The sequence below is a fragment of the Neurospora tetraspora genome, assembly GCF_033439725.1.
Source record: "Neurospora tetraspora strain CBS 560.94 chromosome Unknown B0H65scaffold_1, whole genome shotgun sequence".
Classification (NCBI taxonomy): Eukaryota; Fungi; Ascomycota; class Sordariomycetes; order Sordariales; family Sordariaceae; genus Neurospora; species Neurospora tetraspora.
The window spans coordinates 3,750,349-3,776,154 of NW_026944383.1; the positions used below are offsets into that span (position 1 = coordinate 3,750,349).

A 25,806-nucleotide genomic window follows, 5' to 3' on the forward strand; every position below is an offset into this window, starting at 1 on the left:
CAACAGGTCCTCGCGGACGGGCGCCCAACGGTCTGTCGATAACGAACCAGGAAGAATCTATCTAGACTAATTCTTAGAGCCCATCTCTTCGCGCTGAAAGTCACCGGGTCGTTCGGTGTAACTACCAGTGGAATTGAAGCTGGGTGGGTGTGAGTGCGGGTGCGCCTCCATGTCACCACAACCATGTGGATTCACGACCCTGAGAATCCATTGCCCGTGTTGTCTCGAGGTACCTATGTACAGCCCTGTACCGTCAAGAAGCTGTCTCACCGACAATCCGTGGAGTTCAAATAACGAACACATTACTCCGCCAAGAATCCACGGATCTCAGTCAACTATTCTAGTGGTTGAGATTATGGTCGTAAGCAACACATTTCGCGCCATTCCGGTTGCCGCCATCGTTTTGACTTGATGGAGTCGGAAGGCCTACGGTTGACCGGCGATACTACAACATCGGATTCGGGGTGACATACATATTTAGTGACACCATATGGTGTAGTTTACGTACCGATACGCCCGCGAACAGAATGTCTTCGCTACGGACCCGACTGGTCTCCGGTTGCGCGGTTGGATGAAGACACCGCAAGGCTCGGAGTCCACCAAGTGTACACCGCGGAATCATCGGCGCCGTGCCACCTCCCGCCCTACCTGATTGTGTTGCTCGGATGCGAGGTCGGATCTCGAAAGTCACTTCAATTGCGGTAACTTATCAGGGCTCCAGCACCGACAAGCATTTGGCTTACCAGCTATGACATTGATTTGCAGCTTTCGCCTTGCTTGGTCTTACCGGCTAAATAATCCTACAGAATACAATATATCGGTGATATGAAAGACTATTCCGACTACCTACGCTCAGCAGAACCTACATGTAGACGGAAATAGGGTGATGTTCTTCAAGTCGTACCAAGGCCTACCCGAATATGATCATCACCAGTAGCGTCGATATGGGTATGCTGCTCTTGCCTTTAGTAGGACATAACCCCTCCTTACCTGCGGCTTACCTGCGGGGAAGAGGAGGAAGTGGCGTGGGGTAGGTTGGGTCAACGAGGTCGATTGTAGGTATGGCCCTGAATGGTATCATATATCTTCAGCTTCCCTCCTTCAAAGAATATCTAGTACAGTCAACGTTCCTAGGCACCTCTTTTGTGATCAGTCGAAGTTGATCAAGTCCCAAGATTCGCCACAATGTCCTTCCCGAAGCTTATTCCGGCCTTCACGGCTCAGGTATGGTTACCTCCCCGTCTCCATGTTGCTCTGATGTAGATGATTCAGTTGGTGTTCCTTGGGGCATGACCTCAAGGACACCCATCAACACTGGTCAAATTCAGAACACGAATAGCACCATGTTCCCCACAGGCCATACTCCTTCCCTCCTACTCCCTGACCGATCACACCAACGCAGCCTCGAAGATATCCATATATATAGCTAACCACCCCCCCTCTCCCACTTCCAGCTCGTAGTCGAAGCCCCCTCCAACGTCGGCACCACCGCCCGCGGCGGCACCATCCTCTTCGTGCCCTTTGTGCCCAACAGCGGCTCCCTCAAGTCCGAGGCCTCGTACCCGATCCAGCTGGACGCCGAGTTCGTGCACGGCGCCGACTACGTGCGGATGGACCCGAACGGCGAGAACGTGCGGCTGGAGATCCACAGCGTGGGCAAGGATAAAGCCACGGGCGCACTCTTCCGGTTCAGTTACACGGGCAGTGTCTCGCTGGCGGGTGCCGCGGGCAAGGTGTTCCGTGGCGAGCCGGATATGGCGACGACGGGGTTTGGTGATGCTTGTGAGTGTGACATTTTTCTTACTGTGTCTCTGTTTCAAGGTTTTGCTACGGTGCGGATGCTGGGTGGGTTGGGTGTGAGGATTCGAGGGGACGGGTAGTGTTATTATTTGGAGGGATTGGTGGAGGCTTCTTTGCTAACGAGTGGTGATATGGTTTATAGTCACCCATCACGTCTTCGAGACCGGTGATGAGAGGCTCGGCCCTCTCCAGAACAAGGTCTTTGTGGGATCTGGCAGGTTCATCATTGAGCCCGGTAAGCCGCTTGTGGTCGAGTACAAGATTAGCGAGGTGACTGCGTCCTAAGGAGTGTGGTACATGATGAAAAAATTATAAGTGATGACCGAAATCAGGTCCGTGTTAAAACAACGTGCTATGATGCAGTGTTATGTGCGCTCTTATAGATATATGAAAAGAAGGACAGAAACCCATATGGTATACGTGGTTGAAGTCTAACACAAAGCATCGATATCGTTCCTCTCTTCCGCATCACTCAACCAAACCCAATGGTCACGACTTATATGGAAAAACAGCCGCAGCTTCGCTAAAGCGCTATTCATAAATACGCACCATATGGCATCTTATTCACACCTACTATATATATACCAAATTCCTGGACACATACGATAGCCGAGTAGCAGTCCATCTCCAACCAGACAACCAGGCCAAGAAAACCAACTAGCCACGACTAGCTCGAGGGTGGGCCACCCGCCTTCTGGATAAGAAGGTTTCCAACCGAGATATTAGCAATCTCATACGCCTTGCATCCCTGGGGGAAAGTGCCCAAAGCGGCCCAAAGATCGATAAGCGGCTGCATCGGCTCCAGATCCGTCTTCTTCAACAGGCCGAGCGTGGTGGCCGTCAGGATGAAGTGGCTGAAGCAGCTGTTCATGGACTTCTCCAGGTTGAGGCAGAACATGTCGTCAAAATGCGACCAGTACAGGTGCGCGTAGACGCGGAACATTTGCCGGAAGATGGTCTGGCACGTCTCCATGAAGTTCTGCGGGAAGCCGCTCCGCTTGCCGATCCAGTCCGGGCCGGACTCGGGCAAGGGAGTGCAGAAGGTCGGGTTGTCGGCGAAGGAGACGCCCGCAGGGTCGGTGGGGAACAGGTTGCCGTCGTCGATCTTGCCGCTGATGTAGCGCTGGACGAGGCTGAGGTATTCGTATGCTGGGATTTCCACGGGTTGAAGCCGCGAGTTTAGCCAGGTGAAGGAGTGGGAGCTGTGTTGGATGGTCAGTTCACATGCGAGTCATAGGGATACTGGGGATGCAGCTGAGCTGAGCTGAGCTGAGCTAGCAAACTTACGCTCCCGCGGACATCTTGGGACATTTCCGAGAGTTGCAAATCGAGCTGCCATCTTCTTCCCGGTCATGAACGAGTTTGATGAAAGTAATGAGCATTCGCCAGTGGTCCACGACTATCATAAACGGTTAGCAAAACCACATATTTCCTGATGATGTTGGACAACAGTACGTACCTTGATGTGCTATCCACTCTCCCATTTCCACCGTCTTAGGCTTAGCACTAAGGGTAAGGAAGTTTCCCTTGACAATGTGTTTGCCATAATTGCAGTTTAGCCATTGCGGCTTCACTTGGGGTAGATGATATGAAGCAAGGACTTCCTCCGCAGAGGGAATTGAACCATTGTTTGGATCCATGCCGATACTTTCAGCGAGAGAAGACGAGTTCTGGATGGGTGGAAGTTTCGCTGAAAGAGTTGAAGATGAATATCCCGGTGATGTCTCGAGTGAGTGTATGGAAGGCAAAGAGTTCTGAGGGCTTTGCTGAGTCGGACTTGTTGGGCTTTTGTGTCCTCTAAACCGAGCGTTTCTATAGTAACCCTGTTAGTTCCTGATGTCGTGATGCTTGATAGAAGAGTGGCTTTATCATTCATAGAGTGAGCCAACAGTCCGTTGTCAGTGATATAAGGGTGAGTTATTCTCATGGCCATAGACATAGCAATCTGCTTAGTTGAGTATCAAGCCTCACACTTGCGGGATAGCTTGATGTGTGGTGGAGCTGTCATGTATGGTTGACTTGGTAAGATTTGGTATTGTGGAAGGGATGGTGAAGGCTAAAAGTATACCATATAGTGAACATCAAAGCCACACACTCGAGACGTTGGTGTTGTTTGCTCAAAGGACTTTGGGAGTTGTGTTAGGCCATGATGGGCTTGGCATAAAAGGGGTAACGTTGCCCATATAACTTGTAAGTGATGTGACTGTCTCTCATGGAGAGAAGCTCATTTCGACCTTCAGACCAAGCACTGCCCACCGAAGCACTTGCAGGTGTTGAAGAACAATGAACAAGACAATCTTAACCAGGGAGACCTGACATGGGAAGTGGATGGGGGGGGATAAGGTAGAGAAGCCCAAGGCGTTCATACCTCTAGGCAGTATACGTACGGAGAAGCTTGAAGATGGAGAGACGGCGTGGTAGGTAGCTCTGAAGATGATGGCTCCAGGTGGGATTGGGAACAAAGATCAAGATATGGAACGAAACCACTCACATTCCAGAAAAGAGGTTGGACATGGTCTCAAGTAGCGGACGAGGAAATGTACGGCATCAGCAAGGGAATTAAGGGACGGGAAGAGGCGAGCAGGAGACAGGCGTGACAGGGCACCTACACTAGAGTCTTACTAGGGGACTAGGGAGAGCTAGGGCGGCCAGGAGACTGCCTCTAAGGAGGGCCGCACCCCACCGCCATCCACGGGGATAGGTGCTATAGGACCGTCTGTGACTGGGCAGCCGCTCCGAGACGGGACCTTGAAGTGCTTGGGGACGTCTGAGTGGTAGTAACGTTGGGCTGCTCGTTGTTTCTGAATGCCTGCTTGGCTTGCCCCTTCTCACACGCCAATCATCAACTCCATCTCGCACATGCAACAGGAGCAAGCCGCCACAAATTAGGAGGCTCCATGGTGAGGGTCTAGAGGGGTCGAAGGGGTATCCCGTCAGGTTCGCTAGGGGCATCCGCTGGATTCATGAAGGAGGACGGGATTGGATGCTATGGTACATGATTGGGAGAGAGCAGGGGATCCCCGCTATTTCTTGCGCCACAGGGGACCTTCAAGGTGCGCGGCTTTATTCCCCCCGCAAGCCGCCGTATCGTTATCGCAGCTTCAGCCTGGCCCACTTTTACTGGTGGTCAAGCCACATCATGAATTGTCGCTGTCCTGCTGCCGGCACTCTGCAGCGGCCATTGCACCGCAGGGGTGCGTGCGACCGTGAACTCGACGCGGCCTTCAGGTTTCCCGCAACTTGCAAACCGCATCGCGTAAAACCATCCACCACCATTCATCTTCAACCGAAACCGATCTACATCTGAACCATCAACTTTCCTGCGCATTACCTCCGGCGCATCTCAATATTCCTCGACCACCGAAGTGTACCCATCACACAACAACATCGACCAATTCTTAGCCACATCAACTCGACCGTCACTCAAAATGTCCGATTCAGAGGATCATATCGACAACGTCCCAGACGATGCTGGCGACGATTTGTTTGGAGACGAAGACGTTAACGACGACCAGCCGCTATCGGAGATTGGCGAGGACAAGCTCAGTGACCGTGACTTGCAGTCGGACAGAGAAGACGAGGTCGCCGACAGACATCATGACGAAGTTGACGGTATGGAGGACGAGGAACCGGAATTCCGCAGCAAGACCGTTGCCGACACACCGCTTTACCGCCATCGCATCCCCAAGTCCGGAGACGGCAGTGTACGTGCAGTCACTTCGAGATCACACGTGTGACAACACGGTTACTAACGGGATCGCAGCTTTACTCCTTCAAAGTACCCGACTTCATCAAGCTGAACCCGATCGAGTACAACGCCGACACTTGGGAGCCGAGCAAATGGGATCTTCGAAACGCGCGGGCCGAAACACCAATCCCTACTGTCATGCGCCGCCGCGACCCGAAGACCGGAAAGATGCAGAGCAATACCAACATTTACCGCTGGAGTGACGGATCCGTTACGATGGCAGTTGGCGACGAGCATTACGAAATTCAGTCCAAGCCCCTGGCCCCTCCGTCCAACAAGCCCTACCAGGAAGTCCAAGACGCGCACTATTATGCCGCTGCGGCCCACTTGACAACGAACTCGCTCGTAATCATCGGACATTTTACGGAACAGTACATGCTGAGGCCGAACAAGAACATTCAGGATCACGCACTCGAGCGTCTTAAGGCGGAGCTAGCGACCGCTAAGAAGGAACGCGGCCCCGACATGATCATTCTCGCCAAGGAGGACCCAGAGCTGCAGAAGAAGCAGGCAGAGATGGCCGAGAGGGAACGTGCCAAGGCGCAGCGTCGCCGCGAGACCGCTGCCGCCCGCGTGGATGGCGCTGGAGGACGATTCAAGGGCGGTGCGCTCTCTATCGGTGATCTCGAAGGCGGACGACGCGGCCGGAAGCGTGGTGCGCCTGGTGGCGGCAAGAAGAAGAACCGTCGGCCCGAATATGATTCAGACGACGAGCTTCCCAACGGCAGGGGCCCCACCGACAAATACGATCTGGATGACGGCTTCCTTGTCGACAGTGACGAGGAAAGCGAGGAAGTTGAGGATGATGAGGAGGAAGAGGAGCTCCTTGATGACGACGACGAGGAGGAAGAGGCACCCCGCCGTAAGCGTCAGAGGACGGCGGAGGCAGATGATGAGGACGGCGCCGGCACCACCTCGCATCGCCGTAGACGGGCCATCGTTGACGATGACGATGAGTAGATAATGAGAGCTTCTTGCCTTTTCAGTTTGGGTTCTAAGCATGTTTTATTGTATGCTTTTCAAGGGGTTCATGGGCGCATTTGGTCATCAGGAAAGTCAAAAATCGGGCGTCTTTATTGGCATATTTCCAGGGGACATATGTAGGTCCCTGAGTGTACAGGCGGGCAGGAAACATGGTTATACTTGTATGTCTACATCTCAGCATTAGCTATTAGCCGCCTGGTGTTTCATGTCATGGGGCGCACGATTTTCATGCTACCGATGTACATATTCTCCTCGTGTCAGCATTGCTGGGGGATTCAGACATAGGAACTACATGTCATAATTAAATCCGGGGAGTCTGCTATCCTAACTTCGCGTGGTGTTTCTAGACTGCCGACTATGTCTCGAATGCGACTCCCAGATTGCAGATCAAATAGGTATCATTGTAATTACATTACTCTGGACCACAACAAAAGATATCATCCTCGTGAAAGTCGTAGAAAGATGAACAGGCTTCATCAATAGTAGTTGGGGGTCCCTGTCCTATAGTCCCCCTGCGTACCTGGGAATGCCCCTATTGGGGTGCCTATCGTCGTATCGTCCTCATCCGAGCTAGGATAAAGAGCAGCATCGTCCGACCTATCTGGCGGTGCGCGCATGGCCTCTAGTGTTGGGGGATCTAGCTGTGGCGGCTGAAAGGGCTTGATAGTGTGAATCTCCCTACCCATGGGCATCTGTTGGAGTAATGGCCCCGATGGAGGGACGACTTGGGTCATTATCTGAGACAAGAGGCCACGATGTTAGTTCACAATACAAGTCGAAAGGTGGGACATGTGGAAATAGTTTGGAATCAAATCTCACCGTGTCATTTTGCTTCGACCACTTCTCCCATAGCATTTCATACACTCTTGTCTCTTCAAGCCGTCCCGCATCTGCTCCCCAGTCCAACCCTCTTTCTACTTTCTTGTCTTCCCTCTTCTCCGTCCATTTTTCTTTCAACCTACCTAAGCCACCGCTCTTCTTACCACCAGTGTCTGAGGGGTTCCTCTCAACTCCTAGCTCCTGGAGTCCCGCATTCAACCATGCAATCGCCGTCCCAGTCTGCCCGCCCAGCTCCGAGTCAATACCAAAGAACCGACACGCCTTCGCTCTACTTGTGCGCCTCAAGTTATCTAGATACTTCAGAAAGCTCTCGTTTACCTTGCCTCCTCCGCCCGCTCGCCCCAGTCCCGCACACAGCGAGTACGCCTGCGCGGCATGCTCGCTAGCCGCCAGACACAACCTTGCAAACAGATGTGCCCTGACCTTGGGGATATCCGGCGCCTTGTACATCCACTCGGTATCGTTCTTGTTCCGATCCTGCGCCACCACAGCCGGGTACGGATCGTCCTTGAGCACGGCCAAGAGGGTCGCCTCGGCCATGGCGAGCGAGCACTGCGCTCGCAGCGCCGCGGGCGAGATGTCGGCGCAGGGCGGGGCCATCCCGTAGCCGCTGCTGAGCCCTTCGGCCCGGAGCGCGAGGTAGTCGTAGATGGAGGCCGCATCGAGCAGACTTTTGGTCGCGGCGCTGACGGCCACTTGGCGCTGCTGGGTGCCGACGGGCGCGGTGGAGAGCACGTAGAGCGGATGCAGCGCGATGCGCGCCTGCAGGGTGTGCGCGTTGGCGAGGCAGGAGAGCGCAAAGAAGACTTCGTACTCGAGCGAGTGCACCTTGACGCGGGCGGGCTCTTTGCCGGGGACGGCGACGGCGGCGTTGTCAGATAGGGTGGGGCGCCACTCGATTGCGGGCGCGGTCTTGAGGATCACGGCGATTTCCTCGCCGTTGACGGCTCGTTGGCTTAGGCCTGCATCGACGGCGAAGAGGTAGGGTAGGTAGGCTGTGAGGCTGGAGACCACGGTCGGGAGCTTTGCGGCCTGGTGTTCGCGCGGGGTGCGCTTGAAGGCTTTGAGGTCTTCGCGAACAACGCCGCGGCGGGTGCTGGCGTTGAGGGGCAGCGAGGGATGGGATTCGCAGCTAAAACAGGACGAGAATGAAAACGATGAGGTCGTAGGCAGCACGAATGGGTAAGGCATGGTGACTATACTCTCGATTGGATTGTTATATCAGTAAATAGTCATCCACTCCTCAATCCATTGCTGAGTTCTCGATGTCTAAGTTCTGTCTTGTTGTGACGAAACTCGTGGGCCGGCCAGGAAGGTTCTCAACATCGCAGGGGACTCGTTGGAGAAAGCCAGCTGCGTCACTGTCAATTCGCTGATTGATGAGGGGCTCTGACATCTCGGTTGACTGTAAGCCAGCTGCTGACGGCCCGAGTATTTGTTCCAGCCCTGGTGGACCCATCTTTTTTTGGAGCTTTCCCCATATCGACCCCACCCAAGAACCTTGTCGGCCGCGCGACGCCAGATTGCTTGAAACGCTGGATGACATTTGCGAATCCATCGTCCACAATTTCCCCAAGCATCTCCTTACGGACACCTTCAATGCCGCCCTCCTTTCGGCACAGTTCTGTTCGGTCTCGATTCCGGTAACCATGGCCGGGCCCTCTCCTCATAAGCCCAGACGGAAGGCGAAGCGGGCTGGCGGCAATGGCCCAAGCAACCTTCCTGTCATTATGGAGCGCGAAGCTCTCGTCCGCGTCCCTTCCTTTCCCCTGGCGGCCTTCCTCTGGCCTGCTAGGAGTTCTGTCTCGCAATGGGAATTGTTGCCATTAATACTTATGGTTGTCGGCTTGTTCCGCTGGGCTGCAGGTCTATGGGGCTATTCTGGTAAGTCATTCACGATTCTGTTGCGCCCGTGACTATGTACACCAGAGACTAATGCTCCGAAACATTAAGGCTTCAAGAAACCACCTCTGTTCGGTGACTACGAGGCCCAGCGCCATTGGATGGAAATCACAACACATCTTCCCATTTCGCAATGGTACTTTCACGATCTCGAATGGTGGGGTTTGGACTACCCTCCCCTTACAGCATATCACAGCTGGATCTGTGGCAAGATAGGATCTCTCATCGACCCGGCATGGTTTGCGCTTTACGACTCGAGGGGCTCCCATGATCCGACGCTCAAGATCTTCATGAGGGCGACCGTGCTGGTCTCCGAATACCTCATCTATATCCCCGCCGCTGTTATCTTCGTGCGCCGCTTCAGCAGGCTCAGCGACGTTCCCGCCTGGACCTCCTCCGTCGCTCTTGTGGCCATCCTGATGCAACCGGCCACCATCCTCATCGACCACGTCCATTTCCAGTATAACACGGTGATGTTGGGTTTTGTGCTTGCTAGCATGTCCAGCATGCTCGCCGGACGCAACCTTTGGGCCTCTTTCTTCTTTGTTCTGGCGCTGGGTTTCAAGCAGATGGCCCTCTACTATGCCTTCTCGGTGTTCGCATATCTCTTGGCAGTCTGCGTATTCCCCCGTATCAACATCCCGAGATTCATCGGGATTGCTTTGGTCACCGTGGTGTCTTTCGCAATCCTTCTCCTCCCGGTTGTTGCTGGCACTTTGTCTGAGGCCAGCCGCGGAATCACTGCCCATCCCGACGGGGCTTACCCCCCTCTCCCATTGTTCTCGGATTTGGCAAAACATCTGAACACTGAGGCATTCTACTATCCGGTCGTCGAGCAGCTCGTCCAGATAATCCACCGCGTGTTTCCCTTTGCCCGCGGTCTCTTCGAGGACAAGGTCGCCAACTTCTGGTGCGCCATGAACGTGGTGATTAAGCTGAGGGAGTATCCGGCTGAGCTGCTGCAGAAGGGTGCGTTAGTTGCGACACTGGCAGCAATCGTTCCGCCAAACCTCATCTTATTCCTCCGACCCAACAAACACCTTCAACCCAACAAACTTCTCTTGCCCCTTGCTTTTGCTACAACCGCCTGGGGTTTCTTCCTATTCAGTTATCAAGTCCATGAGAAGAGTGTCCTTCTCCCCTTGATGCCCATGACCCTGTTGCTTGCGGGGAAACAAGGGTTGGGCAATAAGCGTGCCTGGGTAGGGTTTGCCAATATCTTGGGCTGTTGGACCATGTACCCATTGCTGCAACGAGTCGATCTCAGAGTCCCGTATACCGTCCTGACTCTTCTTTGGGCGTACCTTCTCGGTCTGCCCCCGACGTCGCTGAATGCGTACTTCCAGGACGGCTCAAGCATCTGGAGTCAATGGGCCACCGCGTTCATCCATGGCTTCTTTTACCTGACGATGGCGTTCTGGCATGTGTTGGACATGTTCGTCGTGGCTCCGAAGGACAAGCCAGATCTTTGGGTGGTTGCCAACGTCGGCGTTGGTGCTGTTGGGTTTTCGTTGTGCTATCTTTGGTGTCTCGGGAGCCTTGTCATCGAGAGTGAGATTCTAACGTCTTGGACCGGCAAGAAAATGAAAACGAAAACTCAGTAGAATGGGTAGGGGGTTAAATCCGTCACGGAAATTCGGCCGCCTCACACACTACGCCGTGGACTGTATAAACCGTTCCTCTGGGTCAGCCTACCTGCCGTTACAAATACACCGTGATACATTGTTCGAATTTAATCTTCTCATCATGTGCTCATTTCTCAACATCTAAAACCTGGGAATTCTGGAACACGAGGCCATAAGTTCCTTTCTCTTCAGGCAACGAGAAGGATTTACACGGCGCGCACGAATACGTTCCACACTGTGTTACATGTACAAGGCGTGCATATGTTGGAGAGGAGGCGCATTCTATACCCCCGGCCCGATCCTTGGACTCAAGCAAGCCAACAGATTCTGCCATGTGTACGTGCCTACAGGCGCACACTTGTGGTGAGTTTGAGGATCGGTGCCGCAGCGGGAAGGACGAAGTACACGGCAGCAGAGGGGAGTGTCACAAGCATGCCAGAAGACCGACACGACTGGTCATTGATCATCGCACGCCGGCCGCCATGCTGGCTTCGTCCATTGCTTCACACTGGTCGTGGGGGCCAGGTTGGGCCAGATGCAGGGACATTAGCATCGTTTCTCCGGGTGGCTTCCGTGGAGGCTTGTCGGGCAGGACCGGGCTGTGTTCTTTTTCGGAATGTTGGAATTTGCAATCGATTTTCTCAGCGGGAATCCTTGACGCAACAATCAAAAAGGCCACTGGGAAAAGAAATGTTTTCTCATCAAGAAGCGGACAGGCCGGCCTGGCATGTTCGCGATTCTTTGAAGAAGGCGGGCTGACAGGGTGCCGCGTGCCGTGGAACAGGGCAGAGGGAAACTGCATGGGCTGGACGTTGGTTGCAGTCAGTCTGTAAGTGCTCACCTCGTCCCCCTTCGAAGAATTCCGGCATCCTGTCGGTGAGGGGTATCCTCCGATGAGAGACGCTGTGCGGCAAGGCTGAAGCTCGTTTTAAGCGACACGGGAATGGCCATGCTAAACAAATCTGACAGGTATACCCAGCAAGCGGTTTAGACCTTATAAGGTTTAGCGACTCGTCAATTTCCACAAGCCCAGGGTTTCAGCTTCACTTTCAACCCTGGGGAATGGTCAATTCCTCCACATCCGTCGAGCATTCAGCCCAGAGTCAGACAAGGCGTCGACGCCCAATCAGCAACAGGATGTGACGAGGTTAGACATACCCCATGGGTGAGGTGCTGGACAAACCAACCTTCCACATTGGACGACACTTGTCTGTCGTTGGTGTTGTTATGCAGAGTTAGGTCGAGTTTGTTGTCACAACGTCCCTTTCATTCGCCTTCTTGCAACATATCCTGCAGTCATGTCCGTACGAGAGCTTCGTGGCGTAGAGTTCTCACTTACTGCTATCGCTCTACATTTTACCCTCAGAGCCTTTCGGCCTTCCGCCGTTAACACTGTGACTGGATGTTAAGCACCCAAAGACGGGTAGGATGTCGTGGACGGCACTGACGGCCTGGAGGGGCAGACTGGTGGCAACAGTTAGATATCGTGTTGAGCGTCACCATGACCGAAAAAGACCCGACGAGGCTTCATGGGACGGGTTCCTGTCTGGCCTTCCCTCGGAGGCGTTCCCAGATTTTGAACTCCATCCTTTGACCTGGAAACATTTCTTGCGTCTAGCTCGACTAATCGTCTATGTCCTTTGTCTCTTTATTCTCGGATACCGGTCTCACGAACGGCAGACATTTTCCTTTGTAGGACTGCCCTCCACAGTCACGCAATACTGGTATCACGTTTTTGTAACGGGGATTGTGCTTCATAAGACTTGGGGCATGCCCATTCTAGAATCTATTCCAAATCTTCTAGTACTCATCTTGATGGTTTGGTCGCTGCCGGACAGTGATCAGTAAAGTAACTGCTCGGTTTCAGCTATCAATCACTCGTTCAGCCACCCCTCCCCGGAACATCGCAGTTCTCGACTGAGCATCTCGCCCCCGGTCTATTGATACCAGAACGCTCTAAGCTGCACCTCCCCGCTCGATTCCCACGGTCCAGCCCACCCAAGTCTTCAGCAGAAGTTGCACTGTATCCGTCGTAGGCTTGTTCCTACCGGGTCCGTGGCTGTGGACACGCCCCCAACCAAGAGGCTGCCCTCTCTCTCGTTCTTTATCTGAGGGCCTGCCCCGCCCCTCCGTACTTCTGGGCGTTTTTTTTTCTTCCGCCTTCCTTCAGACGATACCACTCTCGACTGGAAACCCTATCACCAGGAAGGACTTGCCTGGCGGAGATCAACAACAACATGTACGGATCACGTCTGTTAGTCGGGGCGGCCACCGCCGCCCTCTCGATAACCGCGGCAGCACAGACTACGTTGGTCAGCAGCCGAGCGTCGCCTACTAGCTCTTCGCCATCCATCTCCGCAACACCCTCGATGTCACCCGGTTCAAAAGTCATCGAGATACATGTGGGAAGAGTAAGTTATTATAACGAGCGTCAAAGATTCGAGCAACAATGACTTACCATGATAATAGCATGACCATACGTTCGAGCCAAACGAAACGAATGCCACTAAAGGCGATGTCATTCGTACGTTACCCTTTGTGGAGGTCAACTTGAAGTGTTCGATATGAACAACCGAGTAACGCTAAAGCTTATTAGGCTTCATTTTTTATCCCACGGGTCACTCTGTTGCACGAGCTGAATTCGAATTTCCGTGCTTCCCTTGGGAGCTCTACCACCCAGGCCAGCCTGGGATGTGGTCCAGCGGCGAGGGTTATACTAACCCCGAGAGCTTCGAGAAAGTAAGTTGTTAATTTCCAAAGCCGTATGAGGACTACTTGATCATGGCGTTGACAAAGCCACAAAATAGACCCTTGACTGGTTTTATAGAGTTGAAACTGAGGAGCCCATGTTCTTCTACTGCTCTGCCCGTACTTCCTGTTCAACTCGAAAAATGATCGGTGTCATCAACCCTAACGCTACGCAATCATTGGCTGCCCAAAAGAAGTTCGCAGACCAAGCGACGTACGATCTAAAGCCGGGAGAGACATGGAAGGCTGAAGATCCAGACTACGGAAAAGAAGGCGGAGGCAAAAAAGCGGGCCTTGGTGCCGGAGCCATCGCGGGAATCGCCATCGGCACGGCCGCCGTGGTAGCCATTGCCGCCGCCTTGCTCTTTTTCTGCGGCCGAAGGGGAGGGTTCAAAAAGGCCTACCGTAAGAGCGTCGTTCAGCCGTCGGCACCCGCCCCCGATGCCGCTGCTGCTCCTCCGACCATGGTAGAGGCACAGTACCACAACCAGCACAGCCCTGTCCCAACACCAGCAGGCCTGAAGAGTCCCGGCCAAGCCAGCTTCGCGACCTTCTCGACTCATCCGCACATGGACCCCAATGACCCGTATCGAAGCATGACGGCGAGCCCTCAACACCCTCCGTACCCATATGGGACGCCGCCACCACCGCACCAGAACCCTGTCTCGCCAGGATCTGTCTATGGGTTTAACACTTACAATGGACACGCAGTGTCTACGCCTGGAAGCCCGCCTATTCCTGGACCTAACTCGCCTTTGATGATTGGAGAACTCAGCTCGTAAGTTTCGAGTCTCACTAATTTGGGAGTAGAATTTCAGAGCCAGAAAACTAACATGGCTATAATAGGGTTCCTCACTCGCGTGGCGTTGATCAGGCGCCTGTTGAACTACCAAGCGGAGACGGTCCTTCTGTCAGACCTCCGTCGATGATGCCGGGATCGCCTCCTCCGCAGTATGAGAGTGGGAACAATGGTGGCGCCAAAGCGGGTTGGACTGCTGGGGAGGAGAATCACTTTCAGAAGCGATGAGCAGCAAAGAATCTATGTCTAGGAGCGTCACTTGACGGTTGCTTAATGAATGAAAGAATATAAACGGAAAAGGAATTTTCTATGGGAGCGACCAGTAGGCAGATATGGGACACTCGAACTCGAATTACGTTATGTTAGCGTTTTGAAAACATATCTGGCTGCTGTCGACTGGGAACTGGTTGATATTTTGTGTTACCTAGTTTTTTGATATCCCAGGCTGAACGAATGGCACTTACATCTTATCGTTTCAATCACTTTGAAGCATTCATGAGCATATGCCACGACCGACTGAATCCCCTCATCTAGACTTAACATCTTCACATAGGCACATATTGATGATTACTCTGCCCACGTCTCAAACCTAAATCATCGTCTCAGCTATTCCAAGTGCTGTTCTCGAAAAAAAAAGTTCCGTGCCGTACCCCTCCGACCCTTGCCACCACCATCCAAACCAACAAAGTTAGAACCACACCAAACTCAAAAACGGTTCACCAAATCCATGGAATCGGTCCGTCAAGTAGGTACCACACAAAGGAACGGGCCCTGTCCCGTCCTCATCCTTGTCCCGTTTGTTCCCCATCCCTTTGTTCCCTCGTGTTTTCATGAGACCCAGGAACCAGTCAGTCAGTCAGACAATGGTAATACGTAGGGGGCAAACTTTCCTCCCGTCAAAGTTCTTGAAACAGGTTTTTTCCCAGGGAGGATGGGAGGGCGTGGGAGAGGAAGTGGGTAGAGTGGCCTTGTGAATAATGTGAGAGCGTCCTATCTCTTTGTTCCCCTTCCATCCTTCCCGTCTTTTTTTTTTTGACCCGCTCCCTTGTGGTTAGCCGACTCTGGGCAGCTGATAAGCCTATTTGCCGAGGAGTTTGAGGAGAGTTTAAGCTTAATTGAGGCGTTGGTGAATCACATTTCTTGACCTGTGTGACACGCCGGAGGGTGAATTTGGTAAAGGTGTTGTTAATGAGTACTCTGGTTCGGTACTGGATGGAGATTCGATTTGATGGGTTATCAGTGTGTAAGGACGACTTTTTATATGAATTCGTGCTTGAGCGCATCAGAAAACAGAAGATCACCAGTGAAAGTCTAATTTAGAGTCTACCAGTTCTTCACAATGTCCTCGTCGATAAGTATCATAGACCGAGCCAAGTGAAGGGAAAATGGTTACTCATGAGATGGTAAATGAAAGTGAAGGGAAATGCAACCGGACCTATCGCCGTCGTCGTGAATGGGCCTCATGATCCCGAAAACCGGGCATCCTTCCCCCCACCCCCGATGCCGACGTCGTCGCTATGCCGGATGGCGGCAATGGGACGAATCAAGGTTGGGCCATTGGGACCATGCCGAGCATGCCTTCCATGCCAAGCTACCGAGTCCCGTTCCCCACCGGACCGGGCCTAGCGGACGCAAGCGGAGATCCCCTGCCACTGCTGCCAGCCCGCTATGGAAGCTGAGAAGACATTGACCCCTGCACTCTTCTGTTGCTCGACCTTGTCGGCATTGCACTCGGGTGGAAAAACGCCTGAGGAGCTTCCTAATTTGTAGTCCGATCGGGCTGTTGCATTGAGGAGGCTCCGAGAGTTTTTACAGCGGGGTTGCGATAGCGTGTTTAGAGACACTGTTGGGTAGATCAAGGTGAAGATGAATCGTGAGAATCAAGGTGAATAGGAGTTAGGAGAAGTGTCGGACATGACGATGAGGCTCCTTTTCAATCAACCTTGAAGCCATTTCTCGTCTCCAAAAGGGGGAAATTCGGATCAGATCGCACTTTCCAGACAGTCGAGATTCGAGAAAGCTGAACCCAGTCTAGCGTGGGGTCTTTTGGAGATCCATCGCTTCCGAGACTCCATTCTTCCCGCGCCAAAACAACGGTTGGCTCGTGCGCTTGCAAAAACCCAGTCGCCCACCAGCAGGTTCACAGGCACACAGGCCGCTTCAGCAGGGCGACCTTGGGCGCGTGGGCACTCCAGCACGGCAACTCGAAACACCGGAAGGTTGCCGTCGACCAAGAGTAAGGGGGACCCACAGTTGCCCGCAGTGTGTAATTCCGTTTGAGTGTACTCCTTTTTTGGTGAGGCTGCCACTAACAGGTATGTATCTCTTAACATGAGCACCCGTCAGCTTGGCAGCTTCTCGATGCGGCACTTGCAGGAAATCACCGAATGACATTTGGTTAAGGACACAGTTGTATGTTAATAAGGTACCTGACTGACCTCACCACCAGGGCACTTCCATCTTCAAATTCACCTTGCCTTGCAACCATCTTCCACCTCTTCAGCTGCCAGTTGGACCTTGACCCTTCACCACCAGGTCTCAATCCGAAAGCTGCTGCGCCTGAATCGAAACGAGGGCCCATTAATACAAGCTCGGTCCCGCATTTATTATTGCTCTCTGGAGTCGCCCTGAGCAGGAACCCCTCCGTCATCACTTCCACTTCTCGGCGCTCATCCCTCCACAAAACAACACCAACCTGGTTTCGCGATCCAGGAGCAACACCTGCGCTTGACAACGTCTCGATTTCCGACGCCATACTCAGTTGATCAACCAGACCCGACGCGATCGTATCTCACACAATGGCGCAAATGCGGGGACCCGGCAGCTATGGCATTGGTGCCTCGAGCCCTTTCGGAGGACCCGTCAACGACGACACGACCGAGTCCAGCCCTCTCGACGCAATCCGGAAGCAGACGAGCAAGATTGAGGACGTCTTGGATTCTTTTAGCGAACCCATCAAGCCGTATGTCAGACCTAGTCGAGAATGCGTATGAAAGGGTTGCTGACCGAATGCTGGTGTATACAGGTACCTCCCTGCCATTGGCCGCTTTCTGATTGTCGTAACCTTCATCGAGGATGCGCTCAGAATAATGACCCAGTGGAACGACCAGCTGTTGTATCTTCACGACTACCGTCATAGTATGTGCCCTTTGAGCATCCATTAACCTGCGCCTTGCGCACAGCTAGCAAAACATTTACTAACCTTGGACATCCTACAGTTCCCAATGGCGTCACCCACCTCTTCCTCCTCGTCAACGTTATCGCCATGGCCTCCTGCTCCACCCTCGTTATTATCCGCAAGTACTCTGAGTATGCCGTCGGCGGTCTCATCGGCGTCGTTATCACCCAGGCGCTCGGTTACGGCCTTATCTTCGACCTGAACTTCTTCCTCCGCAACCTGTCCGTCATGGGCGGTCTCCTTATGGTGCTCTCGGATTCGTGGGTGCGCAAGACCAAGGCCTTTGCCGGTCTCCCCACGCTCGAGGAGAAGGACCGCAAGATGTACTTCCAGCTTGCTGGCCGTGTCCTCCTTATCTTCCTCTTCATCGGCTTCGTCTTCAGCGGAGAGTGGACCATCTGGCGCATTATTGTCTCGCTCATTGGCCTTGTTGCCTGCGTCATGGTTGTTGTCGGCTTCAAGACCAAGTTCAGCTCTACTCTCTTGGTCGTCATTCTGAGCATTTTCAACCTTCTGGTCAACAACTTCTGGACTGTAAGTGGATTTTGTGTCCCCGACGGATACAGTTCGGTATTGCTATCATTTTTCTGAGCCGCTGCTAACTGTGCGTCTTTCTAGCTTCACGAGCACCACCCCCACAAGGACTTCGCCAAGTACGATTTCTTCCAGATCCTTTCCATCGTCGGTGGTCTCTTGCTCCTCACCAACACTGGCCCGGGCCAGTTCAGCATTGACGAGAAGAAGAAGGTTTACTAAGGGGTCTACGAATGAGGAGGTTAAGGAGAGGAAGATCCGCGTAGGGGTACATGAGAATCCCTCGCTTATTTGAGCTCGGCAATCCGAGCCAAGCAAGGGTGTTGCCTACATGGGTTTGGGAGCGAAACGAGCGAATGGAGACATGATAGGTATGGCCTGCCACGCCGGTCAATGCTATGTGGAGGGTGATTCGAATCTCATTTGGGAGTTGAAAATACGTCACGGGTACCTAGGAGAAAGTTAGGAGTGGGTTATGTGATGTGGTGTCATTTTGATCATTAGCGGCGTACAATCCTTTTGGCTGGGTCTATCTTTGTGACGGTCCTCAAACTATGGAAATTTTGAAAACAGGGCGTATGTGAGCGCAGTTGCAATGCTCAAAATAGTCATGAGATAAAAAGAAATATTCCTGCTAGTTGTTAAGATTTTCCATGGAGTTGATGGTGGGCCGGAATCTCGCTTCAGATCTCACTAAAATCAGGAATCCGTTTCTTCGATAGATTCATGTACGATACTCCGAGGGGAAGACGATTCGCACAAGCTGGTTCCGTTCGTGTAACGCGAGTGGTCATAGAACACATACCGAACACGTCGGATACGTTACACCTCCGGTATGGTCTTTCACGTATCAACTCATCGTCCATATGCCCTCTGTCTGGGATTGCGAAGCATTTTATGGATCAAAGCATCCCAGAGAGTTTCGTACAAATGTCTCCAGCTTGCCATAAGACATCTTACTGTTACGTTGCGGCCTTTCAACTCAAGCGACTGGTACTGCACTGTTTATGTTCGGTTTATTCTGACATCCATTCGGGACGGTACCTAGTAACGCCATGATTCGATTCATACAAAGCCCGCCTATCCGGCCGGTCTCAATGGAAAACCCCCCAACACCTTCAGGTCGGAAGCACTGTGAAGCGCCACCGACGTAACTCCCACCCCAGTGCAAAACAAGTATGTTGTAGTATACATGGTAAAGCCAAAACAAAACAAAGCTCATGGCGGCAGCAACTAGTAGTGCCACTAGTTACCCAATTGTATCATACCAAAATATCGAACCTACAACATTCGCGTTAGTAAGTGAAGAACCAAAGAAGTTCGAGGTAGAAGCCAGCTGAGATTCACCTTTCTTCCCAACCGCTACCCAACCATGACGACAAAAAAGGGTCATGCATATCATCCCATCGCCATGTCCATATCCAAGTAGTACCTAGTAGTAAACCCGGAAACCTCAAAACTCCACGCTTGGAACGGAACAGAACTGTCATGTCATACCAAAGCAACAGAGAACATAGAGAGCTTCCGCTTGTGTGGAACTTCAGCCCCTTATCCCCATACCCCTTACCACCACCCAAAATGTTGAAAAAAAAGAAAAAAAAAGAAAAAAAATTCAAGGAATTAACAACTTATCCATCGCACTCTTCGCAGAAGCAATAATCCTCATACCCTGTGACCTCGTCTTCATTCCGTCCACCTTTCCATCCGCCTTGCCCGCCGCCGCCGCCGGCGTCGTCGCCACTCTCGTCGGCATAGTAGGCGACACCGGCCGCTCACTAGCACTCCCAACAACAAAACTCCCTCCAATGGGCGGAATCACCCCCTCCAACTCCCCACTCGCCACCAACGCCTCCAACCTCTCCTGCCGTCTCCTGGACCTCTCCTCCATCCTCGCAAAGATATCCTTCAGTCCAATATGCACCACCGCCTCGCACGGCCCAGGACCATAACTTTTGTCCCTAATACCATCCAAACTGATAACCGTCCCCTGACTCGCCGTCCCAGCCGCCCCGCCCTGCCCGTACACATCCAGCTTGAGCATGGCGCGGGCCATCAGGCGCCAGGTTGTCGGGGGGAGCGGTTGGGCGAGAAGGGCGACCATGTCCTCGCACCGCTTCCAGGAGGTCGCGATGGGACCCCATAGTCCGCCATACCCTTCGAGATCGAAGAAGATGTGCCGGCCCGTGGAGGCGGCGGAGAGAGTCTCTTTTTCGACGAGCTCGAGGAGGAGGGTGTAGGACGAGGAGAGCGAGGGGAGGATGGCGGCGAGGAGGACCATGTTTTGGATGGCGGAGACGGGGGGTTCGTTTTCGTCGGAGGGGTTGTTGTCGGTCTTGGTGTCGGTGCCGGTGGCGGCGGCGGAGGTGGAGGTGGAGGAGGACGTGGTGGTGGGAGGGTCGCCGCAGATGCTGCAGAGGATGGTCTCGTGCGCTATCTTGGTGACGGTCCGAACGGTGTAGAGCGCTTGGGTGATGTCGTCGGTGGGCACGAAGCGGAGGGACTCCATGGCCTCGCGGAGGTTGTCTGAGCAGGCGCATTGGGCGGCGGGCTGGCCACCGACGGCGTGGTCGTTGGTGTTGGTGCTGTCGCTGGGGCTGGTGGTGGAGGAGCCGCCGGGGGTCAGATGGGGGACGGTTGATTCGGAGACCTCTGATAGTGACGCTGGGCGGGAGCCGTGATGGTTCTGAGATGTGTCTGGGTGGTAGGCGTAGTCTGGGTAGGCGTATATCCCTTCAGGCTGTTCTCGCTTCGGGAACGGCGAGGAATACTGCTGTATTGAGGACGAGGAGGCCGATGTTGACGCTTGTACGTCAATGCTGTCAAAGCTGACATTGAGGTATCCCCCAAGGGGTGGCTGCCGTTGTGCGTTGACGGCAGCCGTGGAATCCATCCAGGCTTGATCGGCATGTCTTGTGTCTTCCTTGGGCATCGCCTCTATTTGCCCGGGTGCCGGTCCCGGTAGAGGGATGTCGTAGTCCAAGGAGAAGGGGAAGCCATACGATCCGAACTGGAAATTTGGGTCGAATATGTCAGAGAAATTTATGTCTGTGTTGGTGACGTCGAGGAAGCACATGTCTAGGTCCAGGTTTAGGGTCCCGTCAAAGGGCATAGAGACGGGATATGTCAAGGCCGCCGTCTCGCTGGGAGAAACATCATCAGTCTTTGCCTCCTTTCGCGATGCCTCGGCCACGTCGACGTGAGGACGTTTCCTTGGCCGGCCCATGGGCTTCTGGGCCGAGTAGTTACAGTGAACGCCTTCGCGCTTACACCGCGCGCAGCCATCTGGTTCCTTTGAGCAAGCCAGTTTCCGTGCCCCTGCATTTGTTAATTTAGATACATCAGTGCGGGTTGGGCTGTCATGGTGCTGACTGGAGGTAGATGGAGATATATGGATGGGAACGGGGAGATGGGACGAAACATACGGCACTCGTCACAGGCACGGCGTTTCACCGGCTCTTTCTCTTTAGCGCCCTCGCTATTTGAGATCATGGTTGATTTTCGCAGACGGCCTTTCCTTTATTTATTTTTTTCTTTTCCGCAGGCGTAGATGTGTGGTGCGATAAAGGGGGTTGAGTGGTAAGGTAAACGTCTAAGGCTCTCCGCAAGCACCGCTCAGAAGACGCGGAAATCGCCCCGGTGGTGGTTCAAGACACTGCTTAGGCGCTAGTGTTGTGATAATGGGCAAAGAGCATGGATATGTACGTTGTAACCAGTGACCTGGGACGATAGATTGACTCGTTTTCAAATGAGGGCAAAGAGAGCAGAATTCAGACAGGCCAGCCACGCAGAGGCTCCAGGGCAGCAGGGCTAACGAGCCAACGCAAGCAACCAAAGATCACCTAGTCGCGCCAGACCTGATGCCACTATTAATAAGCCGCAATTAACACGGAGAATTCAGAGTCTGATTGATAGTCTCGCCTCAACTGGTACTGGCAGGTGTCAGGCATCTACCGAACAATAACATCTAGGCCTTCGGACGTCTATGAGGCTCACTGGCCGGAGGCATGTGCTTTCGCTAGTCATGGGATGACTATAGCCTGGTTTTATGGGAGTACGTAGTGTAGAGGTATCGAGTACCCCTAGGACATCAAGGTTCCCAAGCAGGCTGAATTCATGCTATTCCCAACTGCCATGCTAGAAAGCGCAAAAACGTAAGGGGCAATGGGGTAAAACTCGACAAAAATGTGTATTTTACGAGCAATCCATGGAGACTCAATCTGGTCATGCGGGTTTTTGATTGATGCTGTTTTGGCGGTTTTGGCTGCCAATGCCCACAGGAACGGGTAGGACGGGCTGCAGAAGTGGAATCGTACGTGGTTGAAGCCAGGTGTAGGGGTGCAGACCTGAGGGTGCTGCATCGTGGTGTTCGGTGTTCATCTCATCCATGACAGATAAGGCTAGAATATTGGAGAAGTCAGTATCAGGGGAGCGCATGCTCTCCATTTGTCTCCATTCACGTCTGCTCTCCGACACGCTAACCCGATAGGGTAATCTGGTCCTTTAGCTGCTGCGGATGCCAAGGGCGGTGAGACGAAATCGTCCCCGCCATGAGCTTTAGAACCGGCAGAAAAAAAAGTCCCTGGCCAATTCGTACGCTGGGAATTTTCGACGCCTATCGCTGCGACGCTATCTGGGTGATTTTCCAGCAGAAAACACGCCAAAAATCAACACATATTCACAATGGGGCCAAAAGCCATTGAGAAGAAGCGAAAGGTCCAGGACCCCGAGCCTGAGTCCGACGACGAAATTGCACCCGACTTTGACGGCGCTCTGTCGCAAAGCGAAGACGAGTTCGATTCCGATTTCGACGACAATGAGCACGAACAGGACGGCGAGCAGGAAAGCGGAAGCGAGGCCAGCGACGACGAAGATGAGGAAGGCTCTCTACTAAGCGACGACATCCCCTCCGACGCTGAGGGCGACAAGGCAATGGGCAAACTTGTTCTTGAGGACGAAGAGGAGGAACTAAAGATCGAGATACCCGGAGTTGACCCCAAGCGGCCGGAGAAGGATGATGGAGAAAAGAACTATCGGATCGAGAAGGATGCGAACGGCAACGAGCGTTACGTCTACGAGTATGTTGTTGCTCTGAAGTTGGACCAACGGTCCTTCCATGCCAGCATAACTAACTCGAGAATGCGACAGTGAGATCGACCCCGTCTACGATTCGGACGATTCCGATGCCCAAGAAGCGCCAAACACCATCGGCAACATCCCCATGAGCTTCTACGACAGCTATCCCCATATCGGTTATGATATCAACGGCAAGAAGATTATGCGCCCGGCCACTGGCGACGCTCTCGACGCCCTCCTCGACAGCATCGAAGTGCCCAAGGGCTGGACTGGCCTTACGGATATTCACACTGGCAACCCTCTCAACCTCAAGTACGCACCCAACCCATCGTCCTCTATGTTGTTCGGGTTTTTCGGGATACGCTTACTGACCGTCATACTGTAGTGATGATGAGTTGGAGCTTGTTCGCCGTGTGCAGATGGGTATGATTCCCAACGAGCTGGAGAACCCCTACCCCGAAACCGTGGAATACTTTACTGGTATTGAGGAGAAGATGCGTAAGTCTTAATCTATCCACACGAACCACTGTGGAAATGGTGCAACTAACAAGCCAATAGCCCTGAGCGCTGCCCCTGAGCCCAAGCGTCGCTTCCTCCCCTCCAAGAACGAGGCCAAGAAGATTATGAAGCTTGTTCGCGCCATTAGGGAAGGCAGGATTCTGCCCTACAAGCCCCCTGAGGAGCGCGAGAAGGAGGAGGAAGAGGAGGAACAGTACTTCGATATCTGGCAGGATGAGGTGCCTCAAGAAGTCAATCCCTTGCACATCCCGGCACCCAAGTTGCCTCCTCCTGGTTTCGACATGAGTTACAACCCGCCCGCAGAATACCTACCGACCAAGGAGGAGAGAGAGGAGTGGGAGAAGCTCGACCCCGAGGAGCGCGAGAAGGAGTACCTCCCTCAGAAGTACGACTCGTTGAGAAAGGTTCCCGGTTATGGCGAGGTTGTCAAGGAGAGATTCGAGAGGTGCATGGACCTTTACCTTGCTCCTCGTGTGCGCAAGAACAGGCTCAACATCGACCCCAACTCGCTCCTACCCAAGCTGCCTTCGCCTTCTGAGCTCAAGCCTTTCCCTACCGTTGCTCAAACAGTTTTCCGCGGCCATGACGGCCGTGTAAGAAGCGTTGCCATCGACCCTACTGGCGTTGCTGTAGCTAGCGGTGGCGATGACGGTACGGTACGTGTGTGGGAGCTGTTGACGGGTCGCCAAGTCTGGTCCGTCAAGCTCAGCAGCGAGGAGGCTGTCAACACTGTTAGGTGGAGGCCTGCGAAGGACTCCTTCATTCTCTCCGCTGCTGTGGGTGAGGATATCTACCTCATGGTTCCTACACACGCCAGCGTTACTCCTGCTCTGGACCAGGCTAGCAGAGATATCCTGTCGGCTGGCTTCGGTTATGCTACAAACGGCCAGCAACACGGCGCTGCTCCCGGCAAGGAGCCTCCTGCCAAGTGGGCTCGCCCCGGTGCTAAGCTCGAGGATGAGGGTGTTTTGATCAGGATCACAGTTAGGTCGACCGTGAAGGTCATCAACTGGCACAGGAAAGGAGACCATTTCGCGACGGTATCGCCTTCCGGACAGAGGAGCTCCGTGGCGATCCATACGCTCTCCAAGCACCTCACCCAGATTCCCTTCCGCAAGCTTTCTGGCTTGGCTCAGACAGCGTCTTTCCATCCCCTCCGTCCTCTCTTCTTCGTCGCCACTCAACGGACAATTCGCTGCTACGACTTGCAGAAGCTCGAGCTGGTCAAGGTTGTCCAGCCTGGCGCGAAGTGGTACGTATCCCCATGATCTCTCCGATATTGTGCATGGAACAGATTTGCTAACTCTATCGACTTGTAGGATCTCTTCGTTCGATATCCACCCTGGCGGTGATAACTTGATTGTTGGTAGTTACGACAAGCGTCTCTTGTGGCACGATCTGGATCTTTCCATTCGTCCGTACAAGACGATGAGGTTCCACAGCGAGGCGGTCCGTCAGGTCAAGTACCACAAGGGCGGCCTGCCACTCTTTGCTGACGCCAGTGACGACGGTACTCTTCAAATCTTCCACGGCAAGGTCCCGAACGACCAGCTGGAGAACCCCACCATTGTCCCCGTCAAGGTGCTCAAGGGACACAAGGTCGTCAACAAGCTCGGTGTCCTGGACATGGACTGGCACCCGCGTGAGCCGTGGTGTGTGTCTGCCGGTGCAGACGGTACCATCCGTCTCTGGATGTAAAAGAACAACGTGTAATGGAACCAAGCGAGAGATGAACAGGATAAAAGGAGGGAAAAGGGAAGCGAGGAGACAGGCTAATCAGTCTGCTTGTCTTGATTGGCGTGCTCGGATGTGCTACTATTATGATGAGAAAGATACACAGGCCATTTGGAGTGTATACAAGCCGACTACATGTATGATTGGCGGAGTTCTTGGAATGCTAAGGAAATATACCACATTTTCGTCTTCACGCTATTTTACTATTGGGCAGCAGGGGGGTTCTTCTGGGCCGCTGAGGTCTCATCATGGACGTTAGGCGGTATTATTCGTGTGCCCTACAACCCCTGTCTATTGAACTTGGTCTCATGTCCGAGATGAT

At 53.4% G+C, this 25,806-nt stretch overlaps 9 protein-coding genes across 9 annotated transcripts; 6 read left to right on the forward strand and 3 right to left on the reverse strand.

Moving 5' to 3' along the window:
• The first annotated feature begins 685 nt into the window (after positions 1-685).
• On the forward strand, positions 686-2,276 carry B0H65DRAFT_33560 (uncharacterized protein). The gene is made up of 4 exons (XM_062823562.1): positions 686-1,055; positions 1,176-1,224; positions 1,455-1,782; positions 1,943-2,276. The coding sequence occupies exons 2-4, from the start codon at positions 1,186-1,188 to the stop codon at positions 2,083-2,085; spliced, it is 510 nt and encodes a 169-aa protein (XP_062686423.1). The 5' UTR covers positions 686-1,055; positions 1,176-1,185; the 3' UTR covers positions 2,086-2,276.
• On the reverse strand, positions 2,174-3,769 carry B0H65DRAFT_33677 (Mob1/phocein). The gene is made up of 3 exons (XM_062823575.1): positions 3,260-3,769; positions 3,088-3,199; positions 2,174-3,002 (listed from the first exon to the last, which is right to left on the reverse strand). The coding sequence occupies exons 1-3, from the start codon at positions 3,438-3,440 to the stop codon at positions 2,468-2,470; spliced, it is 828 nt and encodes a 275-aa protein (XP_062686424.1). The 5' UTR covers positions 3,441-3,769; the 3' UTR covers positions 2,174-2,467.
• Positions 3,770-4,979: 1,210 nt separating this feature from the next.
• On the forward strand, positions 4,980-6,827 carry B0H65DRAFT_450548 (Leo1-like protein-domain-containing protein). Its single transcript, XM_062826011.1, has 2 exons — positions 4,980-5,504; positions 5,564-6,827. The coding sequence occupies exons 1-2, from the start codon at positions 5,229-5,231 to the stop codon at positions 6,506-6,508; spliced, it is 1,221 nt and encodes a 406-aa protein (XP_062686425.1). The 5' UTR covers positions 4,980-5,228; the 3' UTR covers positions 6,509-6,827.
• B0H65DRAFT_450550 (uncharacterized protein) lies at positions 6,828-8,741 on the reverse strand. Its single transcript, XM_062826012.1, has 2 exons — positions 7,352-8,741; positions 6,828-7,269 (listed from the first exon to the last, which is right to left on the reverse strand). The coding sequence occupies exons 1-2, from the start codon at positions 8,561-8,563 to the stop codon at positions 7,009-7,011; spliced, it is 1,473 nt and encodes a 490-aa protein (XP_062686426.1). The 5' UTR covers positions 8,564-8,741; the 3' UTR covers positions 6,828-7,008.
• Positions 8,742-9,021: 280 nt separating this feature from the next.
• Positions 9,022-10,878, forward strand: B0H65DRAFT_438330 (ALG6, ALG8 glycosyltransferase family-domain-containing protein; the record flags this gene model as incomplete). The annotated part of the gene is made up of 2 exons (XM_062825364.1): positions 9,022-9,256; positions 9,326-10,878. 2 exons carry the CDS (start codon positions 9,022-9,024, stop codon positions 10,876-10,878), a joined length of 1,788 nt encoding a protein of 595 aa, XP_062686427.1.
• Positions 10,879-12,942: 2,064 nt separating this feature from the next.
• B0H65DRAFT_33742 (uncharacterized protein) lies at positions 12,943-14,928 on the forward strand. The gene is made up of 5 exons (XM_062823587.1): positions 12,943-13,310; positions 13,369-13,423; positions 13,496-13,638; positions 13,707-14,425; positions 14,494-14,928. Exons 1-5 carry the CDS (start codon positions 13,137-13,139, stop codon positions 14,672-14,674), a joined length of 1,272 nt encoding a protein of 423 aa, XP_062686428.1. The 5' UTR covers positions 12,943-13,136; the 3' UTR covers positions 14,675-14,928.
• Positions 14,929-17,052: 2,124 nt separating this feature from the next.
• B0H65DRAFT_33795 (SURF4 family-domain-containing protein) lies at positions 17,053-18,611 on the forward strand. The gene is made up of 4 exons (XM_062823598.1): positions 17,053-17,408; positions 17,472-17,584; positions 17,665-18,158; positions 18,243-18,611. Exons 1-4 carry the CDS (start codon positions 17,245-17,247, stop codon positions 18,378-18,380), a joined length of 909 nt encoding a protein of 302 aa, XP_062686429.1. The 5' UTR covers positions 17,053-17,244; the 3' UTR covers positions 18,381-18,611.
• Positions 18,612-19,770: 1,159 nt separating this feature from the next.
• B0H65DRAFT_416074 (uncharacterized protein) lies at positions 19,771-21,647 on the reverse strand (the record flags this gene model as incomplete). Its single annotated transcript, XM_062824024.1, has 2 exons — positions 19,771-21,473; positions 21,581-21,647. 2 exons carry the CDS (start codon positions 21,645-21,647, stop codon positions 19,771-19,773), a joined length of 1,770 nt encoding a protein of 589 aa, XP_062686430.1.
• A 991-nt stretch (positions 21,648-22,638) lies between these two features.
• On the forward strand, positions 22,639-25,707 carry B0H65DRAFT_450562 (ribosome biogenesis protein erb-1). The gene is made up of 5 exons (XM_062826013.1): positions 22,639-23,233; positions 23,304-23,543; positions 23,617-23,729; positions 23,790-25,002; positions 25,070-25,707. Exons 1-5 carry the CDS (start codon positions 22,839-22,841, stop codon positions 25,446-25,448), a joined length of 2,340 nt encoding a protein of 779 aa, XP_062686431.1. The 5' UTR covers positions 22,639-22,838; the 3' UTR covers positions 25,449-25,707.
• Positions 25,708-25,806: the final 99 nt, after the last annotated feature.

What these genes read in the sequence shown, in the direction of transcription:
- B0H65DRAFT_450550 (XM_062826012.1), bottom strand. Translation starts at nt 8,563, where the DNA reads ATGCCTTACCCATTCGTGCTGCCTACGACCTCATCGTTTTCATTCTCG. An exon ending in GGTCGAAGCAAAATGACACG is followed by an intron (nt 7,270 to 7,351) that starts GTGAGATTTGAT and finishes CTCTTGTCTCAG; the next exon opens with ATAATGACCCAAGTCGTCCC.
- B0H65DRAFT_33560 (XM_062823562.1), top strand. Translation starts at nt 1,186, where the DNA reads ATGTCCTTCCCGAAGCTTATTCCGGCCTTCACGGCTCAG. An exon ending in TTCCGGCCTTCACGGCTCAG is followed by an intron (nt 1,225 to 1,454) that starts GTATGGTTACCT and finishes TCCCACTTCCAG; the next exon opens with CTCGTAGTCGAAGCCCCCTC. An exon ending in GACGGGGTTTGGTGATGCTT is followed by an intron (nt 1,783 to 1,942) that starts GTGAGTGTGACA and finishes TATGGTTTATAG; the next exon opens with TCACCCATCACGTCTTCGAG.
- B0H65DRAFT_450548 (XM_062826011.1), top strand. Translation starts at nt 5,229, where the DNA reads ATGTCCGATTCAGAGGATCATATCGACAACGTCCCAGACGATGCTGGC. An exon ending in CCAAGTCCGGAGACGGCAGT is followed by an intron (nt 5,505 to 5,563) that starts GTACGTGCAGTC and finishes ACGGGATCGCAG; the next exon opens with CTTTACTCCTTCAAAGTACC.
- B0H65DRAFT_33795 (XM_062823598.1), top strand. Translation starts at nt 17,245, where the DNA reads ATGGCGCAAATGCGGGGACCCGGCAGCTATGGCATTGGTGCCTCGAGC. An exon ending in TTTAGCGAACCCATCAAGCC is followed by an intron (nt 17,409 to 17,471) that starts GTATGTCAGACC and finishes TGGTGTATACAG; the next exon opens with GTACCTCCCTGCCATTGGCC. An exon ending in TCTTCACGACTACCGTCATA is followed by an intron (nt 17,585 to 17,664) that starts GTATGTGCCCTT and finishes GACATCCTACAG; the next exon opens with TTCCCAATGGCGTCACCCAC.
- B0H65DRAFT_450562 (XM_062826013.1), top strand. Translation starts at nt 22,839, where the DNA reads ATGGGGCCAAAAGCCATTGAGAAGAAGCGAAAGGTCCAGGACCCCGAG. An exon ending in GGCAACCCTCTCAACCTCAA is followed by an intron (nt 23,544 to 23,616) that starts GTACGCACCCAA and finishes GTCATACTGTAG; the next exon opens with TGATGATGAGTTGGAGCTTG. An exon ending in TGGTATTGAGGAGAAGATGC is followed by an intron (nt 23,730 to 23,789) that starts GTAAGTCTTAAT and finishes ACAAGCCAATAG; the next exon opens with CCCTGAGCGCTGCCCCTGAG.
- B0H65DRAFT_33742 (XM_062823587.1), top strand. Translation starts at nt 13,137, where the DNA reads ATGTACGGATCACGTCTGTTAGTCGGGGCGGCCACCGCCGCCCTCTCG. An exon ending in CACTAAAGGCGATGTCATTC is followed by an intron (nt 13,424 to 13,495) that starts GTACGTTACCCT and finishes AAAGCTTATTAG; the next exon opens with GCTTCATTTTTTATCCCACG. An exon ending in ACCCCGAGAGCTTCGAGAAA is followed by an intron (nt 13,639 to 13,706) that starts GTAAGTTGTTAA and finishes GCCACAAAATAG; the next exon opens with ACCCTTGACTGGTTTTATAG.
- B0H65DRAFT_33677 (XM_062823575.1), bottom strand. Translation starts at nt 3,440, where the DNA reads ATGGATCCAAACAATGGTTCAATTCCCTCTGCGGAGGAAGTCCTTGCT. An exon ending in AGAGTGGATAGCACATCAAG is followed by an intron (nt 3,200 to 3,259) that starts GTACGTACTGTT and finishes CGTTTATGATAG; the next exon opens with TCGTGGACCACTGGCGAATG. An exon ending in CCCAAGATGTCCGCGGGAGC is followed by an intron (nt 3,003 to 3,087) that starts GTAAGTTTGCTA and finishes CATCCAACACAG; the next exon opens with CTCCCACTCCTTCACCTGGC.